The sequence below is a fragment of the Acartia tonsa genome, chromosome 4 (genome assembly GCF_053477335.1).
Source record: "Acartia tonsa isolate MP-2025a chromosome 4, ASM5347733v1, whole genome shotgun sequence".
In the NCBI taxonomy this organism is placed as follows: domain Eukaryota; kingdom Metazoa; phylum Arthropoda; class Copepoda; order Calanoida; family Acartiidae; genus Acartia; species Acartia tonsa.
Genome location: NC_137263.1, coordinates 32,355,016 through 32,379,866, shown reverse-complemented (window position 1 = coordinate 32,379,866; position 24,851 = coordinate 32,355,016). Strand labels below are relative to the sequence as shown.

Here is a 24,851-nt window from a genome sequence, read left to right as displayed (position 1 = left end):
TCATAACATTTTATATCACTGAAATATCTATAATAAAAATTATGTTAATATTTTAGTATTTATAGTCATTTTTTAATTATAATTATTAATTATGATTATATGAATAATTTTAGATAACTCTACCGGTTCTATAAAATTTTTACAACTTTATATAATTATAAATGAAAAGCGTCTCACTGACAAATGATAATTTCATAAGATCCAAGAAACGGATTCTATTCTACCTAGATATTTATAACGAATATGATGATTAGTTCATTCAATGTTTACTGAGTAGTCAGAAGCAGACGAAATTCAGGGTTGCCAACCAAATAAAAATCTATAAGAAAAATTTAAGCAAGGACAATAGGAATGGATGTTACATCAGATTTTACAGTTCTCTTAACAAGCAAAACCCGCAGGTGGCTAAAATAACAATAACCCCATCCACCCTCTTTCCCAATCCCTTACTTTCTTACTGGATAAACAATAAAGGTACTAAGAAAGAGAGGTAATGTCTGATTGAGCCAATAAATGAATCGCATTGGAGCATACATGAAATCTCATTGGTTGAATTAAACTGAAGTTTTCTATTTTTTTCATTAGAGTTAATTAGAGCTGTTCTTTCAACTTTAACTAGAATCAAGTCCATCACATGAAGTACTGCCTTCATATTGTTGTTTCACATCTATGTTTCATCTGTGCATTAAAAATAAATTTGCTTCATCTGTTGCAATCGTTGTAAAATAATAAAAATCTCTTTATGAATTTAAGTTAATAAAATCATATTTTTTTCTTGGGTTTCAATAAAACAAAAAAATAATATCTCGGACTTCAAATGTACATGATTTATAATCTTTAATTCGTAATTCGTATCTATTATAAACACTTAAAATACATAAATTCATAGTTTGTTTGATGTTTACCTCGAAATAAATTATATAAAATAAAATAACAACGAATAGCAATACAACAGTACGTTCGTTACGTTTTCAACAGGACCTAGCGTTGTACTGTGTATACACTGTACCCATATGGGAAAGGGCATATTTTTTTCATTTTGTTCATATAAAGAGTCAGCTGTAAATAGTCGCATTTCTTAAGATAAAGCTTTTCTCACGTAAATTATATCGTGTTGAAATTTATTTTCTAGTATAGTGTAAAGCATATTACAAATCCTTTAATAAGTTAGCAATGAATTGTTGAATTAATATAAAGTTAGCTTTCTAGAAATTATATACTCGAAAAATTTTAAAGTTTTTTGTCAGCTGGAGGAGTTCCTTTGTCACATTTACGAAAAAGGGGTTCACAATATAATTCTTCTCTCCTAATTCTATTGGATAAACGAACAGACCAACATATGACAAGAAAAATAGCAAGCTAAATCGACAATTTTTCCCCGTCATAATATCCACGTATATTTTACATCCATTATATTAGGTACCATAAAATAGCATGAAAAATTGTTTATTATTCGTTTCCTAAACAGTTCAATTTTGACACCCATGAAATCCTTATTAGGACAAAATTATCCCGTCATTATTTCCTTACTTTAATTATACATAATATTTATTAATTCATATAAATTTACAGATACAACTATTTAAAAAATAAGTCTAAATAAACATGTCAAGAAATATATAATAAAAAATCACACTGGAAAACATAATTTTACAATATACAAAATATTTTATTATAGACTAATTAGGTACTTCTTTAATTTGTTAATATAAGCGTATTATAAAGTATCATAACATTTACGTCTTAAAAATTAAAGCTTTTGGGTTATAAAGCAAAACCAAGAAAACAGATGGATATCTTAGCTGATGGTTATTTCTTGAATCCAAGAAAGATGCATTACTGACTAAAATTTGATTAACCGACCGATCAAACCTAACAATTGAAGAATTTCTATTCTACAATAAGATTTATATATTTTTTTATATATAGTATTAAACCATAACAGACCTTACAAGAGATCAAAACTTATAGGTAATTTTTTTATAAATCTGTCAAATTGAAATTAATTTTCTAGTTGATATCTAGAAGAATATCCGCCTCATCATGCAGTGCCTCAGCTTTGTCAATGAGTATCAGCTGCGCAGACTGAACTATTGCTGTAGCCGCCTGAAATTAATTCAATATTGATTCAACAATAGAGGTTAAAGGCCCAAGGGCGTACACCATTTTGGTTATAATAGAGTGACCAAAAATGTTTGGGAGTTTGCACGCTTTTAGCTTTTTCATTAAAAAACTCCCGGCTGCGCCCCTATAGCCTCTGTATTGAAGGGACATAGAAGGGAGAGAAAAAAGCTTAAAACCATCACAAGACATTAACCAATAAATAAAATAGCGTAAAACCATCACAGGACCTATGTAAAGCTTTTTAAAATAGGAAACCCAATAAGTTTATTGTATATTGGGGCCTATAGTGCAGTGCAAAATGAGTATAAATTTCATTAATTTAAATGACGAACAATAGGTTTTGTTTCAACAATTACATTTTTGTCAGATTGAATATTGTTGTCATTGAATACAATTTATTTTGAATAATAAATTATATAGGTATGATGTAATGCTTTTTTATTATAAATCTTAGTGTTATGACAATTTGCTGTATTGTTTTCTATGTAAAATCTTACCTTCATGGAGAGATGTTCGACCCTTGCAACCAAATCCTTTTTATCAGCTCGCGCAATAGCCTGTATACTTGTAAATCCAGCCGCCAGCAGCTGTCTGCCACGACCAGCCTTTACTCCTGGCAGCTCTAGCAAAGGCAACAGCTCAGGAGAACAGCAGTGTGCCAAGCGCTTCACAAATGGCTCTAGTAGTTCCTAGATTGTAAAAATTGCAGTTATTTTTTGTTTCTTTAAAATAAACAGAGAGAATTAGATACAAAATATCTTAGCAAAATCTATTTTCTTGAAAACTGGAATGATAAATTTTATGAGTAGCTATTCTATAATATACTTAACCTGATAGGCCCAGAACTCTTCAATCTCTAGACAGAAGTGAAGAACACTGTTTGCAAAGCTTGCAGCTGAAGTCATCAGGTTTTGTACCTGTACAATAAAATGTTATTATATTTAATGATATCCTTACAAAAAAGTAGCAGAATTGATGTCAGCAGATTAAGATCTCACTTACCACTAGTTCTCGTTTGCAGTGCAGTGAAACTTATTGTAGATCCAGGGAAATATCAATTATTTTGGAGGGTAAAAATGAAAGTGGAAAATAGAACCCCCCACCACTCTTCTCTTAAGTGTCCCTAGACACCTCTGGGGCGTATCCGCTAATGTTAAAATTCAAAGATCAATGGTGGTTAATTACTACCTAATCCACTAAACCTGCGTCTTTTAATGAATAATTTATTTTAAATTGCAGCGTGATTTATGAATAGGCCAGCTCAAAACGCAGCCTAATTTACAAGCCTTATCAGCAAGCCTGGAACAAGCCCCAGCCAGGATTATTGGACAGCACCGGAGCCTATGGAAAGTGTGATCTGACTTTATCATGTTCTGACATATTAATATAAATAAAAACTATGCAGCCTAAAGCTGTTCATATATCATCGAAGTATTATGAAGTGTTAATTGAAATGTCAGTTTATCACATCAAAGTATTACACATGTTGTAATCTTACCTCTCCGCGTGAAATATCAAACTTTTCTGCCACTTCATGGATAGGTTTGGAGTTCCATAGATCCAGAAGAACCAGAGCCAGGTAGAACCTGGACAGGACAGGCTTGATGGCCTTGGTTACACTTCTACCTGTCATTAATCCTGGCAGACCAATACAATAGTAATGCAAAAGAATTAGGTTGTTTGTATGTATACGTATGTATGACTATATCTGTGCGTGAACTCCAGTCTTGCAAACGGATATTTTGATTAAGTCCTCATTTTCACTCTATCTTTTCAGAACTTTATTTTTGCATACAATTGGTTTAAATTTGAAGCTAAGGCGCAGCTGCCGACCCCTGCATTTCATACTTCTATTTATTTATTTTTGCATTCCTGTAAGTACAGCTTCGGTAATGCCAAGAAATCTTCCAACCTGGAGTTCACTCTCATTCAGCCCCATGCATATCTTAAACAAGAACAATTTCTGTCATATAATAGAACAGATTAAAAACTAATCTTATCTTTAGATTTAAACTATATTGAATTATGTAAAACTATATAGGCCCTGATGATGGTCGAAAACATCACACTTTTTCCAAATAAAGATTCAATAAACTACATCCTACCTTATAATAAACAGAGGCTGAATAATAAACATTTTGAGTGAGATCATACGGAGTTATCAGGTAGAGAAGATGGAGGCTGGTGTCAACAGCCAGGTGAGGCCGGGCATTCTTCAGGTCTTCATACAGTTGTCCTGCTAGCGATAACTGGATGTTTCCCTGATTTAATAAATCAAATTTACACTTTAACCTTAACTAATATTATCTTCTATATCAATTTTAATAAATAAAAACAAATCTTTTAACCTAGGTACATTTCATTTCATGAATTGAATACTAATCATTTCTATCTAATAAAATCAAATATTATTCGAACCCTATAAGAGAATGACACAAATTTTACTTTAAATAATAGGTAGGTATGATCTTTACGATTCGTAAAATCAAAATTTTGAAATGAAATTTTTTACCTGAATTGCCGCCCGTCCTATTCTTGATGGTTTAATTCTAAAAAAATAATGATAATTAATATAAAATAATATACAAAAATGAACCTCACACGGCCAATACTACAAGGATATGTAATATTTTTTGAGGATAAAGAAAATAAAGAGATTAGGGCCTCACACACAAAACAGTTGGGTGAAATATAACATTATTATAAACTAGAAATCTATGTATATAAAAATAAAACAAATTCAAACTTAAACAATATAGAAAGCCCTGCCTGGTATCAAGTCCACAAGTCTGTTGTGTTGCCTGTTGCGTGCTGCCTCCAGTATCCGCCAGGATAACCAGTCCGTCCCGGAGCAGCAAGTCCAATGAGGACTGCAGCGCCTCAGATATGTTGATGTTCAACTTCTTTGCTTGTGTGTTCATCAGGGTCATATCAAGTATGTCCTAAATGGAGGGGTGACTACATAGATATTTCGTGATTTAGGTATATAGGACACTTGTAAAAGTAACAGGATGTCTATAAGTGTGTCTGTAGCAAAGGATCTCGCAAACCACTTAACCGATATTGTTCTCCTTTACTGTGAAGATTTTTTTTGTGACCGTGTACCGTAACCCTCTCCATTAAGATCAACCTTAGTGCTCCCTTCATTAAAGAAAAAAATCTTTTACTATTTCAAGTTAAATTTCACAATCTGAAAACGTCTATAAAGTATACATGTATGTATGTACTATGTAGATTTATAAGAATTAAATGCTTAATTTGCTAATAAAAAAATAATTGACACCAGGAATAAATAAATAATAAAAAGTACCTTTGCATCTGATGGTGTATTGACAAGACCCAAAGACATACAATTTAAAATCAAGTTGGCAACACCTTAAATATTACCTATTTAAGTAAACTTATGTTCTAATAAGCAAAGAATAGATTTTTAAGATATATTTTTGGAGACCTTTGTTTTGGTGGTCCCTAGTGCCATACAAGTTATTGTTAATTATGTTTCAAATGTAGCAAAATAGAATTAAACCTGAGTTTCCAGACAGATGTAGGCTTGTCATGCAATGTTCAACGGGTGAGGTCACAACATCTTCTACGAGTTTCACCTTAATATTTTTCATTAAAAATTTAGGCTCTTCAAGTAGCTAAAACCGAGTTACACGAAAAGTACTAAACACTCATTTTATAGTTAAATTTTTCAGCATTAAACAATATTGAAAAATTAGGAAAATTTATTTTACCTGATTAGATTTAACCATAAGGAAAGATTCACCATGAGTGTCTAAGCCTGCCCGACCTGCTCTTCCAACCATTTGTTTGTACTAAATAAAATTCATCCATAAAAGCACAGAATATGAATTCGTACAAAGATGATTTGTTTGTTTGTTTGTTTAGCCCATTTCTACTCATCCATTATCGTCGTTGTCACGTGCGGCCAGGTTCAGAAATCTGGCAGCTTCCATTGGTCGGTTCCATAGATCATAGACAGTGAGGTCGGTCCTGTTATTTGGGCAATCAAACAGGTGTGTCGTTGTGTGTGAAGGGTTTAAACAAAGTGGGCATTTGTCCTGTATAGTTGGATTGATCCGGGCCTTGTAACTGTACAGGTAGTTGCTGTATCCAGAGCGCAGCTGGGCTAATGTGGCTCTGGTGCATCTGGGGAGCTCCTTTTCAGATGCATGGATGGGTGGGGGTATGCTGTTTAGGACTTTATTAGGCAGCATTTCATTTATTGATTGTTGGACAGACTTGGTGTGAATTAATTTGAGCTTCCCTTTATACTCTTCCTCAGGGATATCAGGTCGGGACATCTGCCTGATTTCAGGTCCAAATCTGGAGGACAGAGTCTGCTTCATCTGACGGGGAGGGGGGGGGAGCAGAGAGGTCGACTTTGTTAGGGTGGCTCGGTTTCTGTGTCGCCAGCAGAAATTGCTTACTAAGCATCTCACAATGTGCTTGGACCTTCATGACCTTTGTTTCAGAATGTAGATGGTCAATATCGGTCATTTTATGGCAGCCAGTGGCAGCTCTAAGAGCGGCATTTTGAGCTGTTTGAAGGCCTTGCCAGGATGTCTTGCTTAGTGAGGGTGTCCAGATATGGCAGCAGTAGTTAAGTTGGGATACACCGATAGCTTTATATGTATTAACTATCACTTCCTTTTCTTTGCCCCAGTCTGAGCCAGTCAGGGCTTTAAGGATGTTCGTCTTGGACTGGACTTTGGTTTTAAGGTCAGAGGCATGCTGCTTGAAAGAAAGTAGGTTATCAAATGTGATCCCTAGAAACTTAGGTTTCTTGACTGTTGGTACCTGTTCTCCGTTAATCTGAATATCTAGATCTAAGTTACACTCATTTGAAGATGTTGTGAAAAGTGTGGCTGAAGATTTTGACGGGGAAATTTCAAGGTTCCTGTTTTTAAACCAGATGTTCAGGGTTGCCAAGTATTGATTTATTTCCTCGACAATCGGTTCTATCTTGGGGCCGGAATTCAGGATGTTGGAATCGTCTGCATATGTTTCTAGTCTGATGTTTCCAGGGGGGGAGGGCATAGATGACATATATAAATTAAACAACATGGGGGAGAGAACTCCACCCTGGGGTACCCCTTGTTTAACTTTCCTGTATGAAGAAGTTGAATTTCTAAATACAACGTAGGTTTGTCTGCCTCTCAGGTATGCACATAAAAACCGTTTTATGTAATCATTTAGGTTCAGATGTTTAATGTCGTCTAGTAGGATGTTGTGGTCCACCGTGTCAAATGCACGTGACAGGTCAATGGCAACACTTACGGTTCTGTGGACAGGTTTTTTCCTGTTTAGGCCTCTGTTAATGTGGTCCAGAATACTCTGGAGGGCTGTACCAGTAGAGCGACCTTTGCGGAAACCATGCTGGTGATCTGCTAATTCTACTGCCTCAGTGACAGCAGGGAGAATGAGGGCTTCCAGGATTTTAATTGCTGGAGACAGTAAGGATACTGGCCGGTAGCTGGAGCCTTTGTCAGCAGGTTTACCTGGTTTAAGCAAAGGGATGATCTTGCCCGTCTTCCAGATGTTGGGAATGACGGATGTTTCCATGCATATATTAAAGATGTTGGTTAGGTAATTGATGGCATTTGGACCAATGTTCTTTAACATAATTGGGGACAGGCCATCAGGTCCTATGGCTCTGGAACTCTTGGACTTTTTGATGGCTTCTAACGTCTGGGCAGGTGTAAATGTAACCTTAGAGTCTTTAGGTTTACATTTTAGCTTTCGGAGGGTGCCTCTGAGAGCTTTGACCGGTTTCTTGTCTGAGGAGGGGGTGTATTGAGCGTTAAATTTGTTTGCAATAGATTTAGCATCAGTTGTACATTTATCGTTAAAACAAATACCTTGGTTGTCAGGCTGGACTGGGTTGTTATTTAAGCTCTTTATTGTCTTCCAGAGCTTCTTGGATCCTGCTTGACAGCTGTCAATGTGTTCCTTCCATTTCTGTTTCCGATGTTCACGGATTGTTTTTGTGATGTTGTTGTTGATTTCAGGAAGTCTTGGGTCATCAGGATTGTTTTTTCTGATGTTGTCTCTATCATCCATGAGTTTAGCAGTTTCGGTGGGGAGGGCGTTGAAGATTTTGGGGATCCTGCCTGCAGGTATGTACTTTTTGGCAGCATTTTGTAGGGTATGACGGAAAAAGACCTCAGCTTTGTGAACACTTTTGATTTTTCTTGATTTTTTAAATTTATCTTCAACATATTTTTGAAATTTTGGCCAGTTTGCTTTGGAAAAGTTGATATAAGTGCCGTTTTTGGAATTAAATTTCTTGAGTTCTGCTTTTAAACTGATGATAATAGGTAAGTGGTCCGAGCTCATTTTGTTTGCTATTCTCCAGTTGGTATATGGTATCAGGTTGGCTGATACAATACTGATGTCAGGTGCTGTGGATGCTAGGTTGGTCACTCTGGTGGGCAGGTCATCATTTATTATGCCGCATGTTTGCCCAGTGATGATGTCGGCAAGAGAGTTGCCTCTGGTGTCATTAGTGGCCTCTGAATGCCAGAGTTGACTGTGAGCGTTAAAGTCACCTAAAACTAGGTAGGATTCACCTAGGCCGTCAAGGAGGTGGTTTAGTGGAGGCTCATAGGGGTGACCGTTCACATTAGCACAGCTGCTTTGTGGGGGAATATAAACATTTCTTATGTACAGAGTATTATTATTCACTCCAGGTATGCTGATGGTTATTGATTCCAGGAACGGGTCCTGTTCCAGGTGAATGGGTGTTGGTTCAACGGAGAATTTTACATCTTTGTGTACTAAAAATGCAAGTCCTCCACCTTTGTTTATACCTCTGTCTTTTCTTACCAGGGTGTGATTTGGTGTTTTGAAAGGTTTAGAGTCTTTCGTGAGCTTAGTTTCCTGAATAGCTGCGATGGGGATGTTGTCCTTTTCCATTTCGTGGAGAAGTTCATCAATTTTGCTGAGTATACCATTGATGTTGTATTGTAGGAAGTTCAGGTTTAAGCTTCGGTTGATAAATGGTTGATGAGTTGGGGGGTTGTTGGGGGGAGGGGGAGGGGGCGGGGGGGTAGATACACGGGGGGGTTGTGATCTTGAGGGGGGGTTGTCCGTTGGTGTTAGGTGTTTACAGCATGGTCCAAACCAGGTTTTAAATTTGCGTCGTTCTTTAGATGTTTTCAGTTGGGAACATTTAATGTGGATCCATTGTAAACAGTTGGTACATTGAACAGAAGTTGTAGATAGAATTTTTGAACAGATAACACAGTGCCAGATTTTGGGGCCTGGATTTTGTTCAATGCCAGCTCTAAGCAGAAGAAGCCGAATAAGGCCAGCTGGAGTTGCCTTATTCTTTGTCAAACATGTTAAAAACTCGATTCAGCTGAGGGATATTCCTCTTTGTCATAGATGTTAAAAAACCGATGGAAGCATTTGTGACGTAGATGGTGATGGTGACGATGTAGGTAAGGTAGATGGGAGATTGTAAGCGTTTGCTCTTGGCTTCTTCTGCTGCTGCTGATGGTGGTGCTGCTGCTGTTGAAGGTAGATCCGCGGCGTAGACGCGGCAAACATAGGATGATGATAAAGTCTTAAGAAAGTAGTTTTCATTTAATTATTACTTTAGATTAAGGTTAGGTTATTATGGTACCGCGACAGTGCATTGGCAACGATAATATAGACCCGATATTTTCAATCTATTTAAGCTTTCAAGACTTTGAGGGAATGCACCAATAAAATATTTTTACCTGAGTATGAGTAAGCTGGTTTCTGCCCATGAAAGGTGACCTAATGATGACCCTTCTTGCTGGTAGGTTGACACCGGCAGCTAATGTGCTAGTACAACATAAAACTCCAATTGCACCACTCAAAAATCCTTCTTCAATCACTTTTCTTTCGTCCATTGTTAGGCCACTAAACAATTCTTGATTTATTATGAGAATAAACGCCTTGCCAAACATACAATAAGATACCTATCATACTAACCAACCTTTAATTTTTGTTAAGAAAAAAAGTTCTAAGGAAAATATTTTAGCCAACTTTTTATGTTTGAAAATGAGTTTTCTTTTCCCACAAAAATTGCCCAACTCTGGACCGATACAAAGGTTTGATGAGAAAAAATACTCATTAGTTAATCTAGTTTAGAGATTCTGCTTATTTATTTTTATGTTAATGGCAATGACAATTGAAAAGATATAATAGTTATCCATCGCATAGTATTATAAACAACATTACCAAAACAGGTTTTAAACTTATAATTTTCATCTTAATATTCGTCAGTAATACTAAACTATTCATGATTTTTAATATTGCTGAGAACCCATTTTAATCAAGCGGATACCTATCAAATATACTGGAAATAATATTACCTGTGATGGTAAGCAATACCATATCTGAGTGTTCTGGCAAGTTTAGGACACATGAACCCGGATCCATCCTGTTTTAAAGTCTCTATCATGGTCTCTTTTTCCTAACAATATAATTCTTATCAGTAAGCTATATGCAGGGATCTTAAGGGATATGAGACATTAGAAATAAATTGATGTACATTCCAAATGACAAAAAAATAATTATCTCATTTAAAGATTAAAATTACTGATTGAAAAGTTTAGACACTGCTACTTAGAACAAATCAATCATGATGTTATAAAGGGGGGGGGGGGCGAAAGTGACACTTTTTGAAACCAAAACTAAAAGTCAAAGGAACTCAACTAAAAAAAGAGTTACAGGTTTGACATTTTGCATGGCAGTTGCTCTATAGGGGTACAATATGGAACTGTGAAAAAACGGCGGCGCAACCGCCGAAAATCGCCGAGAAAAGGCAAAAAAAATTTCGGCGGGAAATGGCGGTTTTCGGAGGTTGCGCCACCGTTTCTTCACAGTTCCATATTGTACCCCTATAAAGCAACTGCCATGCAAAATCTCAGACCTGTAACTCTTTTTTTAGTTGAATTCCTTTGTTGACTTTTAGTTTTGGTTACAAAAAGTGTCACTTTCGCCCCCCCCCCTTTACTTTAAGTTTATAAGCTAACGAATATTATCAAAAAATATATTTACTGTTACCTCTTGATTGTATTCTAGAACCAGGTGTGCCTGACCAAGAGCATGGATAACTTTACACAACATCTCTGATACATTCTCACATCTACGCTTCGTATCACAGAATACAAGGCAAGAGTGTGCAGGATACACCTAGAACAAGGATAATAACTAGGGCTTGGTATCACAGAATACAAGGCAAGAGTGTGCAGGATACACCTAGAACAAGGATAATAACTAGGGCTTGTTATCACAGAATACAAGACAAGAGTGAGCAGGATACACCTACAACAAGGATAATAACTATGACTTGGTATCACAGAATACAAGGCAAGAGTGTGCAGGATACACCTAGAACAAAGATAATAACTAGGGCTTGGTATCACAAAATACAAGGCAAGAGTGTGCAGGATACACCTACAACAAGGATAATAACTAGTGCTTGGTATCACAGAGTACAAGGCAAGAGTGTGGAGGATACACCTACAACAAGAAAAATAACTAGTGCTTGGTATTACAGAATACAAGGCAAGAGTGAGCAGGATACACCTACAACAAGGATAATAACTGGGGCTTGGTATCACAGAATACAAGGCAAAAGTGAGCAGGATACACCTACAACAAGGATAATAACTAGGGCTTGGTATCACAGAATACAAGGCAAGAGTGTGCACTGTGCAGGATACACCTACAACAAGGATAATAACTATGACTTGGTATCACAGAATACAAGGCAAGAGTGTGTAGGATACACCTACAACAAGAATAATAACTAGTGCTTGGCATTACAGAATACAAGGCAAGAGTGTGCAGGATACACCTAGAACAAGGATAATAACTAGTGCTTGGTATCACAGAATACAAGGCAAGAGTGTGCAGGATTCACCTACAACAAGAATAATAACTAGGGCTTGGTATCACAGAGTACAAGGCAAGAGTGTGCAGGATACACCTAGAACAAGGATAATAACTAGTGCTTGGTATCACAGAATACAAGGCAAGAGTGTGCAGAATATAAAATCAACTTATTGCCTCCAGTTCCATATAGACTTTAGGCCAATATCCAATAGCCTGAAACTTGACTTTAGCATTAACCAATTAATTAATAACCAACGCTGCCTCCAGTTCCATATTGGATAAATTAATTAAAGCAAACATAAATTTCTGCTATTAGAATGACAACAATGGAAATTTTCTGCTATCAGAATGACAACAATATATATGACGTTCAATTACATCAACTTATTATTAAATCTACACATTATTAAATGTCCATATAGCAAAACATAAACAAAGAGATCGTTTTTTGAAGACTGAGTAGGATTCAACATTTTATACTTAAGAACAATGTTAAAAACTCATGTCTTTAGACAATTTAAAAGTAATATTTCATGTGGAATTGATAACCCACCTAAATAATTACAAATACAAAACTAGTTCAATATGTAAATAAAAGTTTACTGTGTTTTGTTAAAAAAAAATTTTCATTAATTTTGGTAAAAATTATTGCACACTTAATTGAACTTTTCTGTTAATTTTTAACGTAAAATTATTTTTTTTTAAATACTTAATTTATATGTATGCTATGGAACAATTAGTTGATAGAATGTTACCCATGTACTTATTCAATTCTACTTAATTTATTTATTAAAGCTGGGGGGCTAAAGCGGTGTTTATTTCTATATACGAATTTTGAGGTGAAGTAGATCCCCCCTTAAAATGTTTGAAAATAAATCAGATTGAACCATCTCAAAAAAAAACTTTTTTAAAATGGGGGGGGGGGGGGGGGTTGGCGAAGTAATGACCATCTTAACGTGATTCTACTTAAAGCCACTAACATATGGTTCTTTGAAAAGTTTTTATTATATTTTATGCTAGGTGGAATCAACTACCTGAATTCTATTCTATACTTTTTTTTCTTTGCATTCATATAATAGCTATTTCATCATTGTTCATAGTTTTCAAATCTAACTACTGCGTCATCCCGTAACTGTTTTTTTAGGCCTAGTTGGAAAATAGGCCTGGAAAAATATTTTCTTACGTTTCCCATCCCTTATCCATGGGTATCACAGAATACAAGGCAAGAGTGTGCAGGATTCACCTAGAACAAGGATAATAACTAGTGCTTGGTATCACAGAGTACAAGGCAAGAGTGTGCAGGATACACCTAGAACAAGGATAATAACTAGGGCTTGGTATCACAGAATACAAGGCAAGAGAATGCAGGATACACCTAGAACAAGGATAATAACTAGGGCTTGGTATCACAGAATACAAGACAAGAGTGAGCAGGATACAACTACAACAAGGATAATAACTAGGGCTTGGTATCACAGAATACAAGGCAAGAGTGGGCAGGATACACCTACAACAAGGATAATAACTAGGGCTTGGTATCACAGAGTACAAGGCAAGAGTGTGCAGGATACACCTACAACAAGGATAATAACTAGGGCTTGGTATCACAGAATACACGGCAAGAGTGTGCAGGATACACCTAGAACAAGGATAATAACCAGGGCTTGGTATCACAGAATACAAGGCAAGAGTGAGCAGGATACACGTACAACAAAAAGGATCATAACATCCATAAAAGCGAATCTAGGAACATTGACCAAAGGGGTAGTTGCACGAAATGCATTTTAACTTGAATTAGTGAACTGTATTTTTTTCTGTTCAATATGGTTTAAACTACATATATCTGAAAGAATTTAAATTTTCTATCATATGCAGTTTATAAAATATCAAGACTTGAAAATCGAATTCTTTTGATATAAGCCAATAACCCAAAAAATAACATGACGACTAATTTAGTGATGTCTAATTGTTTGTTATTTATAGTAATACAATATTATATATGTATGGTACATTTGTAACTTATGCTTGAAATCATTCATATGAAATGCACTTCATGCAACTATCCCTTTTATTAAAGAAGAGTGTTTTGCATAAAAATAAAAAATAAATCTAGAAAACTAATATAAAATAATCAACTTGTTTTAAACATTAAAATGCTTGTCCTACCTCCATAATAAGACTGGTAAGAAAGTCTTCATCTGCTTGCTTCATGGGTGCCGTGTACTTTTCTGTATCAATTTTCCTTAAAAACTGGAACTGATCCGCCTCGGCAACCTGCACCTTGTGAATATCACGACCAACCTTTAAAGAATATTTTAAATGAATAGATGTAGAATATAATAGATATCATGACAGGGGGAAAAATTAAACAATAAGTTATATTACTTATCAAGGAAAGAAAAATGATGATAAAGCTTTAAAAATATTGGATATGGAATGGTGGAAAAGATAAAACATTCAAGATTCTTGCTCAGTTTAAAACCTTACCTTGATGTGTTCGTGTAACTGTACAGGTCTCCATGAGTCCGTGTACAGCTCCGACTCTAAGAAGGTGCTCAGCTCCCTCAGGTTTCCCACTGTGGCGCTCATAGAAATCATCTGGATCTTGTGATAGGTTGGGTGGGCCGCCTCTGTTGCTGTTGCTGCGCTACCTGGATTGCAGTTTTCCTTGTTCTGGGCTGCTAATCTAAAATATTTGATAAAGAAATTTAAATGGGACCCAAATTATTGTTTTGTTGATTTAACCTATTTTACCTTTATAAAAATTAGGTACACCACCTAATGATGTTTCAGATCATTGATAAAATTAAGGATCATATAAAACATGGATTATGATTAGTAAAATATTGATAATTATTAATAAATCATTCGTGGGTGGCTCAAAAATCATACCTGTTCATATACTTGATTTTAGTGATGAATGACTCTAGATTTGCTCCTCTGCCACTATCCTCTCCTATCATATGCACCTCGTCAATCACAACCAGCCCTACCTCCTAAATTTAGACATCAATTAGTAGACATAGAATTTTAGGTTATATCAAGTAACAGTAAGATTTATATTTCTTTAGTATTTTCAGAAATTATGTAAATTAATTATCCTTGTTCAAGAGATGCATTGTGAAGCTTTAGCTTATCCTTAACATGTAATTTCACATATGGCAAATATGCATTAAGTAATTTCACCAAAAAGTTAGATATGAATGAGTTGTGAATCATGATCTCGATTTTTATTTATCCGTTTAAGGATATTTTGTTACATCCCCCCCCCCTGCCCTTCACTGGAAGCTATATTCCTAATATATACCTAATTTTTTTGAAGCTCTGATATTGTTAGTCCGAATTGGTTGTACTTTTTGGGAAAGTTTTATAGTGGTGTTAGGTCCTACCTCAAACGTAGGAGTCCAAAACGTCGGAGTGGACAAACGCAGGAGTCCCAAACGTAGGAGTGGACAAACGTAGGAGTGGGACAAACGTCGGAGTGGACAAACGTCGGAGTGGACATTGCTTAAAGGGCGAATATAGGTTCGATATGATATGAGCTTATATCAAAGGTGCAATTCCATAGATTATAAATAACTTAAAAATATTGACATATTCAATTGTATAAGTCTGTTTATAGCTTAAAACCCGTCAATCTCGAAGAAAAAATTTGGAATTAGTGTGGTTCCCTAAGAACTCAAACACCCTAGCATCACACAAGGCTTCGTGGCAAGGTTGAATTTAAAAGCTTTCGTTAAATGATAGTCGTAACTAATTAATCAGGGGTAAATATACCCTCCTTCTACCTTCATAAAGTAAATTATTTAAAAGTTAAAAAAAACATCAAATAATGTAAAAAGTAAAAAAAAATAATCGATAAAATTTTCTTGGAGGAAGAATGATTTCAAATCCCTGTTTTTTTGTGGCCGTGTGTGTGTGTGTTAAAAATGCGTACAGAAGGGTTGTTTATATCATCATGAATTAATCAAAGATCTCTGTACAGAAAATAAACTTTAAGACGTATTATTTACCCTGTCAATACTCCTGACGCCCTTCTACGCAAATTAGTTTTATGCTTTTTAAAAAATTAAATAAACTAGTATATAATCTAAAATAATAAACATTTAAATTATCTTTTAAGGTGCGTGCCAATGTAATAGTCAATCAAACTTAAGCAAAATAGTCAAAAAAAAGTCTTGTAAAGGGCTAAAATAAACGATTTTCTCGGCAATCTCATTTATCATATGTTCAATTGAAACAGAAAATTGCAAAATCTACTTAAGGATTTTTTTGAATTTTTAAATTTGGCATAGATATTCTAAAAGTATGTAATGGCACCTTTGATATAAGCTCATATCATATCGAACCTATATTCGCCCTTTAAGTAAAACCTATGAGTGTCCGCTATTTTAATAATATGACAATTTTGAAATTTTTTTATACCCTTGTCTACAAAATAATGACTATGGCCGCAGCGCTCGGCACCCTGGCCTATGACCTATCCTAACCTAACTAAGAAAAATAACGGGACCAGTTTGTATAAAAAAATTCAAAATTGAAAAAAAAAATTTGGGACTCTTGTGTTTGTCCACTCAGACGTTTGTCCCAAAAATCCTGCGTTCGTCCACTCTGACGTTTGACCCACTCCTGCGTTTGTCCCACTCCGACGTTTGGACTCCTGCGTTTGTCCACTCCGATGTTTTTCCACTCCTACGTTTGGCGTGGTTTTAAGCTTTTTTCCTGACCTCATCCAACCCTTCCCTTCAGGCGAATCAACAAGTTTAATAAAAATTGAAAATCCTTACCTCTAATCTTTTTTCACTGACCAAGCTATTGAGCAGTGCATGTGCCTTTTCTATTGTACAAATAAACAGGGACTTCTTAAATCTTCTTTTCTGGGGTGGAAACCTAAAATTAAATATGTGTCTATACCAGGGAGACAGCAAACATACTACTGTAAATTATACCTATCCCCATAGTTTTATTAACACGTTTCATATTCGTTGGCTTTAAGACTTCGGAGTATTTTTATCAAATCTTGATTGGGGGTGTTCAAAACAACAAATCCAAATATTCCAACCCAAATTTGATATCTTTATTAAGGGTAATCTTGTTTATTACAATAAAGGGTTTTGTCTCAATGTATCGACCATAATCTTATGCCTTAAATCCCTGGTTTAGACTATATAGTGAAGAAAATAATCAAATTATTATGCCATAAAGATATGTTTCTTAGATACAAAAATATGAGATATCTATAATACAAAGCAGAAGTAACAATGTCTGTCAATCTGTCTAAAGCTTAATATCTCGGTAACAACTAAACCGATTGGCTCTATTCTTAAAGGAATATAGCTACTGGTCCTGTGGTGGTTTTAAGCTTTTTTCTTAGGGGATGACCGCTAAGTATGTAAAAAAATTGATCTATCTATCTAATTATTTTGACCTACCTTCCTTTAGTGCCAGCATATTCTTCCAGGTAGAAGCCGAGGTCCAGAGCAAAGGGCGACATTGACCTGATCTTTTCCTGGACCAAGCTAACATATGGCAGCACAAAGATGCAGTTCTTACGGTAACACAACATTTCCTAGAGTGTAACACAAAATGTAAACAAATATTGACTTATAGAGTTTAGTTATAGGAATTATATATATACCTTTAAAATTTTAGCCCGATATCTTTCAAAATGAGACAAATATTTACCATTTTGTTTTTTGGGGGGTTGTTTTAACCCCTAACCCAAAGAAAAAAAGTACCAAGCTAAAATTTTTGAAGAGATACTTCTAGAACCATACATTAATAGTTTCTACAAAAAAAATTGGGTCGATATCTTTAAAATTCATTTTCTTACAACTTTAAAAAAACAATTTATTAAAATATCTATTAACCTGCAACATTATGATTTCTGCCACCAAAGTTTTACCGCCACTTGTTGGCAAAGAATACAACAGGTTTTCTTTATTCTGAACAGCCTTAAATGATAAAATTTACTCTAATTGCCAATTAAGAGTCAATATAACAATTTTAATCTAGATTTCATTGAAATTAATACAATGAACATTAAAAAAAACCTTAATACTAGGACTATTTAGTAGATATCAAATGTTTTGTTGAGTTCAAAGTGTATTAAAATAACCATGAAAAAATATCCTTCAATGCTATATAAGTCACAAGTACATTTATAACATTATTTAATAATTACAAATTATCATTCCTTTTGCTAAATATTTGACATACCTATACCATACAAGTTTGATTATTTTGTTTAAATGCTTATGAATTATAATTATGATGCTATATAAACAAACACCTTTAATATTTTTAAAAACTTCAATTTTTCAGAAACCAAGTATATTCACAAAAATGTCAAACATTACTACTAGAAATTGCTTACCATAACGTGCTCTCGATCGTGCATAGTCTCCTTTAAAACCTTTGATTTACCTGTGACGTCAGACAACTAATCTGCCAGGGAAATAGGTTTTCAATTCCTTTCTGTTCTCTGATTAGAATACAATAATTTCATCCATGTTTTTACAACATTTGCTACAAAAAAATATCCTTTTTTTAAAGCAAGTAAAAGGAAAAAAACGCTAAAAAACTACACCAATTTCAATCCCTAATAAATCATAAATTACAAAATTCCCTTTTGCCTAGCCCCTGCCACTCTAATCCTTCTGGGCTACCCAGTATCCAAAATAACTTAACCTAACCTTACAAAAAGTAAAAAAATAAACTAAAACTATCCCCCCACTTATTTCTTAAATTTTTTAATATGGGGAAAGGGTGGGGTAGCCTCTTTGAGGATATACGCCGAATTTTACACCTAAATGGAGAGAAGATTATATTTGTCCCATCCATATATCCCTGTTTTTTTTTGGAGATTAAACAATATTTGTATTTTCCTGTAAAGTTGTTTAACCCTGGCAGGTAACCCATAGAAAGGTCCCCTGTCCTTCTTAGCACTAACAACATGCTCGTTTATGTATGAATCTTCATCTAAAGATAATTCATATTATTCTTATTATTTAAATGGTATAACTGGAAGATTATCTGCTTTAAATTGATATCTTGCATTAATTTTGACAGTTTGATACAACTAAGGGTTAAACATATCACCACAACATCAAATCTTCACAGCGACATTACCCTAATCTTCATACCCTTCTTCACTCCCCCTCCCCCAGTTAACTAAAACATTTATCTTTTAATAACTTGCATAAAAAAAAGTTTTCTTGTACTTTTTGAGATTTTGGTAAACTTTGCTGAGGTTACATTTGCAAAATCGTTATTAATAGTTTAAAATTGTGCAGGATTGATCAGAAACCAACTAACTAACCGGAATTTAGAGTTTTATTAGCTGACCGCCATCCACTTCCTCTCCTCTGTGTTGACCGCTGCTGGACAGGAGTGAGTGCGGGGGACAGCAGCACGCGTGCACGTACGTCCAAAACAGACAGTGGTAAACTTGACATTGTCTGCGATTCTTCAGAACCTAAATATTTGTTTATAAATACGAAAAACCCCTTTCCATTAATTTTATTCAAGTTCTTTTTTTTAAATTCATGAAATGATTTCGTTTTATATTTAAGTATTGAAAATATAAAATTTTAAAATTATTATTGACCTGAATTTGACAAGGCCTGAGTATTTTCTTTCTTTCCACTAGATCCCTTGTTTTGGGTTATTGGTTCTTTTTGTCTTTGTGTAGGGGTCACTTTCTGCGTTGCTTTCTGTGTTTGAACTGGTGTTGTTCTTGTTTTCTGCATTTCTACATCCGGCCCATTATTACCTAGATAATCATATAACTGGATCTTACATCAGATTTTTATGTTCTCAAATAAAGTGAAACACGTAGTGTGCTTAAATAACGATTCCCCCCTTCCACCTCCTTTACCCTATCCCCTCTTACTGGATAAATGTACTGACCAACAAATGACAAGGGAAATAGCAAGCTAAATTTACGATAATTTTTTCCCTGTCATAATATCCACGTATATTCTACATCCATTCAGATAACTTAGTTTTGTTTGGTCTGTCTGTCTTTTGGTTGTTCAGTAATGCTGTAACAAAGATTCATTACCTGACTAAAAAAGAAGTAAAGAACTATCAAGTACACATATTTTCTCTGATAAACTTAGTTATTATACCTAATTTGTTGTTGTCTCTATTGTTAATAGCAACTCCATATCTTCTATACTGGGGAGGAGTCATAGCTCCTCTGCTTGTGGATGGTCCTTGTTGTAACTCATCATTTTGTCCTAATAATATGTTTTTACTTTTGATTATTTAAGAGTTACTAATTCTTTACCTTAAGAAAAACAAACGTTGTAAAAACAGCTTCAATTTCTAGGAATGCAAACATTCTTCTGTTTGGTAGCCTTTTATGTCAAATGCTTTGCAAAAAATACTAAAATTCATGTAATAAAAAAACTTGTTAAAATTTTTATAATATAAATATTATGTATCGTATATAACACGTAGCTTAAGAAGACCTTTAACATATTTATTATTCAGCTACATGGATCTAAGTTAGTAATAGTGCTACATAATTGCAAACCTTAAAAAAAATATCAAAAACCTGATTTATGTTTGATCCTATTTGAAGAGCGGGTGCTCGGTGTTGTCTGTCCACCATTTCTTAACTTTGTTGGTGGTGTACTTCTTCCTGGAGTGCGTGGAGCTTTACTCCGAACAGGAGTTCTTGAACGTGGAGTGCCACAAGGAGATTTCCCCTGCGCTTTAATATTTCTAAAAACCAATGTAACTTTGTAATATTTCAATGCTGTTTTATAACTATATTATCCGCTGACAATTTAACAAAAAAAAATTTGGGGAAGGAATAATGCACCAGTCATAATAGAAAAAATAGGATGAAATCTTAAGATTAAATTTCTTAGTCCGATAGCCATACCATAACCATATCTACCGCCTGTAGATTCAAATTATTTGTTGAAAAATTTGAACAGCGCTAGACTGAACCTATCAAGATTTATTACAAGTACCAATGAATGAGAAAACGTGTTTACAAAATTTTAGAATTTAGTATAATTTACAGTCCAATATCCAATCCTTTCCTGGGTTTTACTGCTAATAACTAAATACACAAACCTTTGATTCGTGATGTGATCTGTTTGTTGGTTATGCGCAGCTACTCTAGGAGTTGATGCATCTCTGGGAAGTATATCTTCATCGTCACTACATGCAAATATATCCTCAGATTCTAATATATCAACATAAATCAACTTTTAAATTTAAGGATTTCTGACAGGGCGGGAGGTCATTACATAACATCTATATATTTATAATTCCACCAACCAATCCCATTTTTATATGGAACTATCTTTTACTTTCTTAAATCTGCCTCTTTACAGTTGTTATATACCCCACACAAAACAAAGATGATGCAATATAATCAGTAATTTTGAAATTTCTTTTTATTTGCTCCATATTTTATTAATTCATCATACAATAATATTTGAAATAGAATTATCTAAAAATGAATTATATGCTAAAATTAAAAATATTGATTCCTGGTAATTGTAAAGTATCTTGATTACAGTTGTCTTCTATCTCTGCAGGAGCTAGGAGATCACTCAGGTTTTGATCAAACAATGAATCATCATCCTTTACAGAACAAAGAGTACATTTATATCTATTACATTCTAATAATAACTTCAAATAGACCCTAAACTATGCAAGCATGACTACGTGCCGCTTCCAATGAAAATGAAAAAAAACTTGTGCGTGGCCTAAGCTCTACTTAGAGATATATGACAATACCATTCTTATATCTTTAAAAAGAAACATGGAAAGGTATATTATCAATATTAAATTATTTTTATTTATCGAACCTATACCATTTAATTTTTATGATTTAACAAACCTTGGCTAACAATAATGAACCTTCTGAAGGTACTTTTCTTTTATTAGCAGGAGAATCAGGATTCAGACTGTTACCTCCAACTGATTCTATGAGATAATTATCATTGTAATAAAAAACTTCTTCCAATTTTAAAATTGACTCGTTATTTTGTATAAAAAACAACATAATTGTTTTTGCATGTATTAGTCATTTCAATTTCTTTTCATTTCTAAAACAACCTCGACACAAATATTTTTTAAAAAATATTGGTAGTTTAACCATTTGACATCCACCTTAAAATTGAAATGGGATGATCCGCCTTCTCCACTTTTTCATCCCATCAATGTGTATATCTCCCTGACAAAACCCTGTGCACACCCTTGAGCCTTAACTTTTTAAATACAATAAATATCCCTGAACTTTGGGCAACGCATAGATCTTCTAGCTTACGCTTTTGCCCATTCAAAACCGATGAAGAATTTGGCGCCATTTTATTTGATGGAAGCATCTGTTTTGGCGCTATTTTTCTGCGCTGTGGCGCAACCACGTGCCGACGAAGGTCATGATGATCGTCTCCCGACATTTTATCTACTTCATTTCATTCTTAATTAAAGATTTAATCTGAAAGTGTTTGTCATAATAAACTAAAAAACAAAATAAAACAGCCAAACTAAAATTTCAATGTCAACTAAAAACAATCTGAAATGTAAGAAAGTAAATAGTACTTACTGAAGAATGTAAATCAATTTTGTTTGCTAATTGTATTTACAAAATAAAGTTTGTAAGCATCAATTTAATATAATTAATAGATATCATCATAATTAATAATAACATCATTGTGTAGATTATCATTAATAGTTGTTGCTATAAGTAATAAAAAATGTTGAGGAATTATAGAAATTATGACTTATTTCTTATTTCATTTTTATAACTTGTAAAGTTTATCATTATGCATCTAAAAAACCGGGTTTGATAAGTTATTAAAGGCAGTTTTCTTGAAATAAAGAGTCATATAAATTTCGCTATTATAACAATGTAAATCTAAATTAGTGTTGAATTTATTGTACATGGTGCTATTTTATATCAAATAAAATTAAGTTGGGGCTACTTTTTTTTACCAATCGTGCCAAAAATAAAAAAAAAGGATAGAAACCCAGATGGAAGGTACTAATTATCATTATGGGTAGAAACTGTAGAACAGAAAAAAATCTTTATGAGAGTATTACTGTTTTTCATTTTAAAATTGAAATTAAAGCACATTTGGTCGCAGCCCCCCTGCAAGATTTTAACAAACACATGTCAAGATCATCTTTGTAACATTACTATTAATTCACAAAAAATTAAGATAACTCATCTGGAATTATCCATTTGTCACAAAAATTCAAAACTTAAATCAACAACAGATAGCTAAGAAAATTTCTTTTCTCAAAACATAAAACTTCATAAAAAAACAAGAAAATCATCAATATTCACAATATACGGTACACCGACAAACGTCCTACTACGACAAACGTCCTAATGCGACAAACGTCCTAATGCGACAAACGTCCTAAACGACAAACGTCCTAAGCGACAAACGTCCTAAGCGACAAACGTCCTACTGCGACATCTCTTACGTAAAACGTCCTAAAAAATTAAAGGTCGAATTTTGTAATGCAAGGATGTATCGGGTTCGAAACCATGCCGTTTGATAGCCAACACAGACTTTGGGAAAACTGTCGGACAGATTTTTAAAATTTGGCCTGTGGATGAAGTTATTAAAGAAATAAATTTCAGTTAAAAAATAATCCCCTGTGTTTTATCGCCATATTGGTTTTCATTGTTCCAATCGTTTTTTTTTGTTAGTGGATTTTGTTCTCAAATTTTGGAAGATTTTTTTTATTTTTTAACCTTTGAAAAATTTTAGGACGTTTTACTTAAGAAATGTCGCATTAGGATGTTTGTACCTGTAGGAGGTTTGTCGTTTAGGAGGTTTGTCGCTTAGGACGTTTGTCGCATTAGGAGGTCTGTCGCATTTTTAGGTTTAGGACGTTTGTCGCATTAGGACGTTTGTCGTAGTAGGACGTTTGTCGGTGTACCACAATATACAAATGAATAACATAATAAAAACTACTAATTGTCTCACTAAATAAAATGAAAAAAATCAGATCACAGATAGAAATAATTTTAACTAAAAATTTGGACATATAATAATTAAGCTAAACAGTGCAAAAGATATCTTCACATTTTTTATTATCAAAGGATGTTAATTGAATTAGATGATAAAATAATTGTTTTTACTTTCTTATTTCCACTAGAACATCTCAACAGCTAGCAAATAAATATAATAAATTTATGCCAGTCGAAACCAAGATATTAGAAACAATTAAAAATGATTTAATATGTTATGGTAGATATAATTAAATTTTTTTAACTTTTATGGCTTAATAGTTTGAGGATATTAAGTTGTTGCACATTATTACACCATAATTTTAAATATTATCCTACCTAATTAAGTTGGATTGAATATGCTAACATCTATTATTTCTTCAGTAGCCATACCCCTGTCCCTGGTTGGCACTAGACAAAAAATGAGGGGCGAGGGAATACAAGATAACTTTGTAATGTTTGGTGCTTCAAACTTTGGGTCAAAACTTTGTAAGATTAATGCAGCACTATCCCCTCAAAATAAATATTTATTTTTCATATCTTCACTTATGGTTTTAGTTTTTCATTGTTCCCTTTGTTTGTCCAGCAAAAAGAAAAAAAACTTATGGGAAGGATAAACGGCTTTAATCTATTGCCATTAGATTATGAATATATTGCCATTAGACTTTAGATATTCAATGTAAAAATAAAATACATTATAGTGGTTGGAAAAAAAGAATATATTGGGTAGAAATTTCTCTGTTTTACGCATTGGAAAACCATTATCTTTCAAGATATATAGTCCTTTGGAAAAAAAGTACACATGCACCATAAAATGTTAAAAAATGTTAAGATATCTTTTATAGTTTTAAAA

The 24,851-nt window shown here is 34.0% G+C and overlaps 1 protein-coding gene across 2 annotated transcripts; it reads right to left on the bottom strand.

Moving 5' to 3' along the window:
- Positions 1-26: 26 nt before the first annotated feature.
- mus301 (mutagen-sensitive 301) lies at positions 27-23,349 on the bottom strand. Of its 2 annotated transcripts, XM_080157566.1 has the most exons (32): positions 23,145-23,349; positions 22,267-22,923; positions 21,872-21,959; positions 21,521-21,612; positions 21,097-21,210; positions 20,567-20,736; positions 20,136-20,246; positions 19,613-19,777; positions 19,325-19,480; positions 18,894-18,984; positions 18,430-18,490; positions 17,874-17,957; positions 17,436-17,572; positions 16,791-16,893; positions 14,896-14,999; positions 14,491-14,689; positions 14,170-14,304; positions 11,170-11,298; positions 10,476-10,576; positions 9,855-10,020; positions 5,862-5,942; positions 5,651-5,726; positions 5,435-5,499; positions 4,894-5,066; positions 4,637-4,673; positions 4,230-4,385; positions 4,000-4,069; positions 3,623-3,765; positions 2,955-3,041; positions 2,622-2,813; positions 1,531-2,106; positions 27-319 (listed from the first exon to the last, which is right to left on the bottom strand). In XM_080157566.1, the coding sequence occupies exons 2-31, from the start codon at positions 22,431-22,433 to the stop codon at positions 2,011-2,013; spliced, it is 3,549 nt and encodes a 1,182-aa protein (XP_080013692.1). In that variant the 5' UTR covers positions 22,434-22,923; positions 23,145-23,349; the 3' UTR covers positions 27-319; positions 1,531-2,010. The 2 variants fall into 2 exon arrangements, with proteins under 2 accessions (XP_080013692.1, XP_080013691.1); XM_080157565.1 differs by having other exon boundaries at positions 22,267-23,349.
- Between the last annotated feature and the right edge of the window lie 1,502 nt (positions 23,350-24,851).